General features: G+C 28.3%; 1 protein-coding gene across 1 annotated transcript; it reads left to right on the forward strand.

Annotated features, from left to right (window-relative positions):
- Positions 1-7,738: 7,738 nt before the first annotated feature.
- Positions 7,739-9,145, forward strand: BN7_2463 (Nitrilotriacetate monooxygenase component A; the record flags this gene model as incomplete). The annotated part of the gene is made up of 1 exon (XM_011276937.1): positions 7,739-9,145. The coding sequence occupies one exon, from the start codon at positions 7,739-7,741 to the stop codon at positions 9,143-9,145; it is 1,407 nt and encodes a 468-aa protein (XP_011275239.1).
- Positions 9,146-9,352: the final 207 nt, after the last annotated feature.

Raw genomic sequence — 9,352 nt, forward strand, 5'->3', positions numbered from 1 at the left:
ATGTGCAATATCTTTTCAATTTGAACGGTGTAATTTTCGTTTAGTTTATTCATATGATTTTATGATATTTTATGAGCTGAATCATTAAAAATATACAATATCTTGAACTTGGTTTGCAGGTATACTGATAAATTTGATTTAATTTCATTTCAATCATAGACCAATCTTTAAACCCAATTGAATATAAATCAATAGAAACAAGTATAAAGTACGGGCTTTATTGATATATTTGAATATATATTTATCTTTTCTTTATTATTATTGTAGAGTATATCGATTAAACTACATGAAATCAATTGGAAAACAGCGGTATGATTTATTGAGGATATTATTGAAATCTACAAATTGTAATTGAATTGATTGAAGAATAAAGTATAAGATATAATCATTCAACCCTCATCATGAAATGATTCCAAATGAACGTATGAATAAGCTGATTAATCTTATATAAGATATGTATTTAGTGTGAGATACATTTGAATTCTATTGTAATTGATCAAAACAACATGTATCAATGATCCATATCAGGTTATTATATTTTCAAAAGATACCATTGGAACTTTTGGAACTCATCATCTTACAAACTAAAGATAGAATCATTATTATCTCTCGCTTATCAGCTTTCATGTGGTGTAAAAATAAGGAAATTAAAAACTTTGAACTGATATTCAACTTTCAATTTGTGTACTACTGAAAATCCTTGAAAAATAAAAATATCAATTAATTTACAAATCAGGTATATTTCTTAATAAAGTAATTTAATTAGATTAGCCGCTGAATTAATTAATCTCAAAATTTTCAATATAAATAGATTTGAATATCCTGTATGTGATAATCCAATTCAATTTATATAAAAGCTCAGTTCAATTATTATAACAGTTAATAGAATAACATAAAATCCAATTGCTTCAGCTACAGCTTGACACATTGAATATTAGATTTTTGGGATGTGTTGATTAACTGTGGATATGGTAGGATCTCATTGATTTCATAGCATCATATTGCAGCTTATAATGGTTTTTACCATCAAATTGGATTTAATTTGTTATGATTTATGATCTCATATTTAAGATCATTGATCAAACAAGTTTATGAATCTCAATTTACTTTTATATTAAAAGATATGGAGTATATATCAATACTAGAATCAAGTATAAAGCTGTGATATCAAGGTTTTATCAATCTATTTGAATATATATCCATCTATTGTTTATTAATTATTGTAGAGTATCGATTGAACTACATGTCAAAAGGCCAACCAGTAAAAAAACATCAAGGCATGTATGGATAAATAGTAGATCATTATAATTTCAAATGAATCAAATACTATTCAATTAACATGTCTGTAAATATATCCTGTATATACCTCAACAATAACAATTAAAAAGCTATTACTTTTCATATTATATAGTTCAGATAATAATTATAATAAGGAGAAATTTCAAGACTAAGCCCATCTAGCTGCTAAAAACTCAAACAACTCACAGTATACTATGCATAACTTGTATATATAAATTTATTATAATTTGATGTTTTAAATTCATAAGCAATATGAAAAAAGGCCTTTCGATGCACTGCAGATTGAGACAGTAAAAACACAACAATTTTCAAATAGGCCAAGAAGCGCCACTAACCAATAGTTGATTAATTCATTTCTAAAAGGAAAGATAAGTACATTGATGATTGTACTATGTATGGCCGAAAATTTTCAAAATACTGTATAATTCGCGAATTACCCCTTGACACGTAATTTTTTTTAGTAGTTAATGAGCTGTACTTATAAATCGACTGAAGGAATCAATTAAAGTAATTTATTCAAATTTGTTACTATAGATCCTTTTTATTGACTTTTGTAATGAAAGTTTCAAACTAAGTTTGTATTTTTATATGGATGATTAAGAGTTCTCATATTACACAAGATATGATATGAAATTCATTGGTTTATGTTTTGCTTCATCAATCGCTGATGTAATTATTGCCTGCTCACCTTTTGTTGGAATGCATTATATCCTAAGTTTGAATTCGAAGATTAGGATTATTAAGAGAAAGCTTTTATCAATACTATGAGCTAACTTTGAATTACTAATCTTTTATATGAATGAATTAACATATTATTGTATGAATCAAATTATGTTTTGTATGATTGTTTTAACAAATATCATCAACATTTGATAAATATATTATACATGATAATTTAGTGTTTTTTAGAAGAATCATGACGTAGTTATTTATATTTATTGTTATATAGATCTATACGTCAAACGATGTTCGAACTACATAAACAATTATCAAGGAAAAAAAATAAAAGAGTATAGACCAATAATACAATTTGGAATGAATCAATTAAGCACAATCATTAACTTTATAACATGGAATTAAATTGATTCTTTATATATTGGGATGGAAAGTTACCAGCGCTTTAAACATCTAATATAGTGTAATATATTCTACAAATTAGCTTTGAACTGTTGAAATTAACTAAAAAAATAAAAGTATAAGATATAATCATTCCGTCAATGAAAGTAATTCCAAATGAACATGGATAAGATTAATCTATAACATATGTATTGAATTCAAAACATATTGACTGAATTGATAATATATACCGATCATAATTGAACCATTGGGTATATTCAAAACATTGATCATATATTTTAATCATTGACATGATAAAAGAGAAAAAAATCTTAATTACGGCTCCGTTTTTGGCTTTTCCTTAATGTTAGTGTCAAACATCATCACAGGATTAATATAGAAAGAATCTTGCATTCTAATATAAAACAAAAGAAGATTGAATTTAAATCGAGATTCTGTTTTTATTTATATATGTTGTAGCCCGCCAACTCGATCATCCCGCCAACTTGTTGCTGTTAGCGGTGCAGTACACCAACCCCCTCCCGCCAACTAGTACGAGTAAATGGTATGGTAAACGCAACATCCCGCCAACTAGTACCAGTAAATGGTATGGTAAGAGCAGTCTACCGCCAACGGTACAAGTAAACGGTATACCACCAACTTCTTGAATGGAAATTTGATGATTTATGCCAATGTTACACTTTTATATTTATAAGAACATCCAAAGGGTCATATAATACACTAGAGAAGATCATAAAGCTGCAAATGCTATGTTTATGAGCTTGATAAAGCAGACTTACAGGACTGTTTTGGGGGATAAAGAGCATATATTCGTCAAGTAATAAGCTTATTGCATTCAAAGTCGTTATGGTGTTTTTGTTGATTAAAACAGAATTTGAAGGAGCCTCATGATGGTATACTGGTAACTATTATGAAACTGGTTTAATAAGAAAGAATAGCTAAGATACTACTATATTAGATCTGATTAAATTTGCAAAGCACTAGTACAAGAAACATATCACTTCTCTAATCATATTGATTTGACAATATACCTAAATTTTACAGGGCTATATATAATAAACTAGAGATGATCTTACATTATACAATTTATTTCCAGATTAAGCTAGATAATATATGTTGTACTGTAGCTCATTTTAATACATGTTAAAGCCAATTTGCATGGTTGTTCAATGGGGTAAGCAAATTTGAAGCTATAGTATCACCTAGAACCGATATACCAATCACTCGAATACGAACATTAAATCAACGACTGCTGCAATATTTCCGCCATAAAGGGCTTCGAGCTAATGGATATGAATTGATATTTGGAATGTAAGAACCTGGCAGCTTTTATAGTCATGTAGGACTTGATATGATGTATATTATCCATTCAAGAAGTTGGTGGTATACCATTTACTAGACTAGTTGGTGGTATGTTGCGTTTACCATACTATTTACTGGTACTAGTTGGCGGGATGGGGTTGGTATACTGCACCGCTTACTAGTACGAGTTAGCGGGACGATCGAGTTGGCGGGCTACAACATATACACGTAATTTTACCCCCTTAAAAATTGAAACTTTTCTACAACGGGGAACGGGAAACAGGCGCTTAATTTAAATTACAATATGTCAACAATTGAAAACAAGAACAAGACGTTCAATATAATTCATCACTATATAATCAAATGAATCCTAGATAATTGATTGACTTGTAATCTCAATGATTTGAATATCAATTGAATGATCATTAATTAAATATTAAAATCACATGTAATTGATATAAAGAATGATGTAATTTAGAACTAACAGAAATCTTCAAAGCCTGAATGAAAAATAAAGGATATGACGTGAATTCAGTAAGCTTAATACCAATTATGCTTCAAATGAATATAACTGTGCAATGTAAACGCATGATATAAAACTCACAAATATTTGATATTATAATGAAATGGAGAAAATTTAACGACGTAGCGTAATTGGAAGAAGAAAAAGAAGTTGTATTTTGTGTAAAAGATAGATATTTAATTGTTACAAGCACGTAATGGATTACATAAGTCTCTTATTAAAAAACAACGAAGTTTGAATTGAAATTAATATTGTATCAAATATACAGGGTTAAACCATGTTTGATGTTGATTTATCGTATTGAAAGGGCCTATATAATCCATATGCCAACGGTTTAGTGATGGGAATAACAGTTAATGGTGTATCACTGGTTGGATAGAGTGTGAACACGAACATCTACGTTTTAGCAATTTAGCATCTGTGAAATAAATATCTACCAATCCTTTTAGATCCGGCCATTGGTTCCAATTGTTTCTTCAGAAAAAACATTGATATTGATGCATACATATCTAAACATTCATCATTGAAATTTTGGCAAAAGATAACTCGCTTTTAATTGATCTTACCAAATATATATGATGATCAGCTCAATAATTAGGATATATATGATTTGAATTCGTATAAAGTTGAAACAAGACATTATCAATTCATTTATTAAGATATACCCCTTGTCATTCTTTTCCATAGATTAATCGTAATTGAAGTTTTGTATATTAACATTGTTATGATTTCATTCAATCGATCATTAACAAAACTATATTCCCAGTCTTAAATTATAGAATTGAATTAATATCAAGAATAGATCAATATTAGTACCTTATATAGTGTGATACAGGCCAGATTTTATCAATCTAGCTAAATTTGAAAATATTAATGTGACCTTTTGTTCATTATTAGACTATAAATCGATTACACTACAACGAGACAATGAAAAAGATCACTACGCATGTATATAAATAGTAGATCACCATCACAAATGAATCAAATGCTATTCAGACATGCCCTTTGAATATATTATATATATAGCTGTTTCAATAATATCAATCACTTAAGAGATCTAAATATCCACAGTTTATATCAGAGTTAAGAAATCAGTGCAGAACAAGCGGGTGTTAAAAAACAACACATAGAAGGAACAACTAACCGAACATAACATAACGATAACATTTATATCTAATTTGATTTTCAACTTATAAGCATAACAATAAGAAATATCATCCAAAACAATGGAATATATCATATTGAATTACTGTTAATAAGATCATATCTTGAAGCAAAAAAAGGGGGCATGTTTATTTTTGAAATTTTTCAAAATATGCAGGCACACGAACTTCGCGGAGTAATTATTAAAATTTTCATCACCATATTAATTAAATATATTTGACTTAATACACATTGAAATATAAATCAAACGTCTAGTATTGATGATTAATTGGGGTTGAAATGAAATGAATTTTTGTTAATATCGAATATTCTCCAAGATCTTATATTTCTTATTTTTTTCTTCAATTCTGAGTCAACATTATTCAAAAAAACCCTTTTCATTTTTTGGAAATATTCAGCTAGCTTCGATAAGCGTCATTGGTTTTATGGGATACAAATTAGATTATATATATTATTTGTGTGAAGTGTTTATTTGATCATCTTGTATTCAGTATAAGTGGGATCAGTTGGGATTATTCAACACAATCAAATTGATAGATTGGGATATTAGAACATTAATGATCTTTTTGAAAATTAATCAATCAGAATTCATTTACTAATCCTGTACCTATCATGAATGATTGACATATACGTCTGTATGAATCAAATTAAAATTTGTATGATTGTTTTAACAAATATCATCAACATTTGATAGAATACATTATTCATTATTTTTCAAATTATTGATTGTAGTTTATTCATATGATAAATTCTGATCTAGATCTAATCTTAGATCGGCACATATACAAACATGGTCCACTATATAACATGTTATAAATATCGTCACATTTACTGAGCTACAACAATTCAAAAGAGAATAACAAACATGTATATAAATGTAGATCACTATAATTTCAAATGAATCAAAATACAATCATAACATGACTTGTGGAAATATATCAACAACATGTATCAAATATGTTGAAGAATATTATATTATCAAATAATAGAAGATCTCAATGAAAATATTAACTGTATTAACAGCTTATTAATATTTAACATTATTGAAAAATCCCTATGATTGAAAAATGTCCTATAGTTCATAGAAAGGCTGATAAACTTCACAATTTGAAGCCATATGAACATTAAATTTCAATCGAAGTTTTCAACAAACAGTAGTGTTGATAAAATTCACCCAAGCTAACCGACATACGTTATGACCCAGTTATAGTTACATTAGCAAACAAAACACAAGTCGCTTAGGTACAATATTGAACATGGGGGTACATCAACGTACAACGTAAGCTGATATTTAATAATTCCACTAAGGAGCTTTGCATCTTGAAATCTAGTGTTATATAAACATTATATAATACACAAAACATTAGCAACTCAATCTCGATCTCTATAATCAACAAAGTATTTAGATCATCATACTAACTATTGATCAATTAGCGTTCTATATATATATTCGACGAATCGATCATATGTTATGTTTGAGATTTAATTGTAACGTCTACATGACTTAGCAATATTTCTAAAAACAAAAAACAAGATCATAAAGTATTAAAATCATCACTGATAAGAGTAAATTTCAATACCAATAAGATCTTGTATATATATTTGATATATGAACGTGTATCATTTCAATGATAGGTTTAAATCATTATCAATTGATACCATCATAAAGTCATTTTAATTGCTGATAGGTAATAATTAAAGCTTTTAAAATCCAAATTATACCCACAACCGGCATTGCTGTGCTGCAGAATAAATAATATAGAAGTGAGCCAAATTAATCAACATCTAATCGATAGAGGAGCAACTGACCATATCCAAAACAATAACTAGGATGTGTAAATGATTTTGAATAAAATTTTGATTCAACAAATTTATGATATTTTATAAAAAATACGTGTGTGTAACGAATAACGACTCATAAAGACCGTTTATATACGTCGAGGATTTTAAGTATATAAGTACGTATAAAAATCAAAATTAAAGTTTTCTAAGACTTCTTTAGGTTAAGAAAGGAGATGAAGAGATGAAGCTCTTTTAAACGCTTTGGACTCATGTAATCAACATGCCAATAAATTGCCCATTGTTAAATGTTCACTTATTCACTCATTCTTCGCTTGATTAACCAAATTTGGATCTATATTAAGTGTCAATTATAATATCCCAAAAGCTTACCCATGAATTCTACACACACACCATCCGAAATGAGCATGATCCGAACTGTGTGATTTGACTAATAACTATTTATACATGAGTGTGGATCTATAACTGAACTATCAAGTCATCAATTTACACAAATATACCAATGTTCACTTTTGCATAAGTCCAAACATACCAAAGATATTCAAATTTAATAAAAGGAAAACAATCTATATTATGACAATTTCAAAGTCTTTAATCATCAATGTTTATACAAATGCATCACCAGGTTCATGGAGAGATCCAAAAGATAAAACAAGAGAATTTACAAGAGATATTAAATCATGGATAAATTTTGCTAAATTAGCAGAAAAGGGTAAAATTCATGCTATATTTATAGCTGATAATTTAAGTTTTTTTGATGATTATAAAGGACCTGGGAATTATAAATTACCTGCTAAGATTGGTGCTTTTTCACCAAGAATTGATCCTGCTATTTCAATTACTGCAATGTCTAGTGTTACTAATAATCTTGGATTTGGTATAACATTTAGTACAGCGGTTGAACATCCATATCATTTTGCAAGAAGATTAGCTTCTTTAGATTTATTAACTAATGGTAGAATTGGTTGGAATATTGTATCAAGTTATTTGACAAGTTTAGGTCCAAATTTATTAAATGGTGAGGCTTTACCAGAACATGATGAAAGATATGTTAAAACTGAAGAATATGTTGATGTTGTCTTGAAATTATTATTATCTTCATGGAGAGATGATGCAATCAAATATGATAAAAAGAAAGGTATATTTGCTGATCCAGATTTAATCAGAAAAATCAATCATAAGGGTAAATATCTTAATGTTGAAGGTCCTGGAATTACTGAACCAACTCCACAAAGATTTCCTGTGATTTTCCAAGCTGGAACTTCAACTAAAGGGAAACTACTTGCTGCTAAATACGCTGAAGTTGTTTTTCTAGATGGTAGATATGATGAAGGAATTAAAGGTGATATTAAAGAAATTAGAAGATTAGCAGAAACTTATGGTAGAGATCCTCAATCAGTTAAATTTATTGTTGGGATAAGACCCACTATTGGGAAAACTAGAGAAGAATTAGCGTTTAACAAGTTGGAAGAAGCTAAAAAATTTAAGATCCCAGATTACAGTGAAGTTGTGCTTAGTGGAATTTCAGGTATTGATCTTAGTATATTTGAAGATGATGAAGAAGTTAATATTGCCAAAGTTAATGAGATGGCTACATGGACAAATACAATTAGTAAGAAAGTTAAAAAGAGTAAACCTACAAAGAGACAATTATTAGATAATTTTGCTACAATAAATAAAAACTTAATAGGTACAGCATCAGAAGTTGCAAATGAATTAGAAAGATGGGTGCATGATTATGATGTTGATGGATTCAATCTTGTTGTTGATTCATTTCCTAATGATTTGGAATCAATTGTGGAATTGTTGATCCCAGAATTACAAAAAAGAGGTATTTTCCATAAAGATTATACATCATCTACATTAAGAGAAAATATTAATCATAAAGAAGGTCAAAAGTTTTTAAGGGAAGATCATACTGCTTATAAGTTTAAATGGGGTGCTGATAAGACAAAAGAAGAATTTGAATCTGATCTTTGAAGTTTGTTTAATATAGCAATAAATACTACTAGAAAGACTTGATCTTTTCCATACATTAATTGTAGTTGAAGCTCAATATATGGCAATCTGATTTCTTTCAACTAGTCTGAATATATAATTACATGATCTGATGGATAATATAATATACTTTTGTTTATTGTTAAGCTTAATTAGCCGCTGTGTCTAGTTTTAAAAATCATATAAATA

Source organism: Wickerhamomyces ciferrii, contig 00057 (genome assembly GCF_000313485.1).
Source record: "Wickerhamomyces ciferrii WGS project CAIF00000000 data, strain NRRL Y-1031 F-60-10, contig 00057, whole genome shotgun sequence".
NCBI lineage: Eukaryota > Fungi > Ascomycota > Saccharomycetes > Phaffomycetales > Wickerhamomycetaceae > Hansenula > Hansenula ciferrii.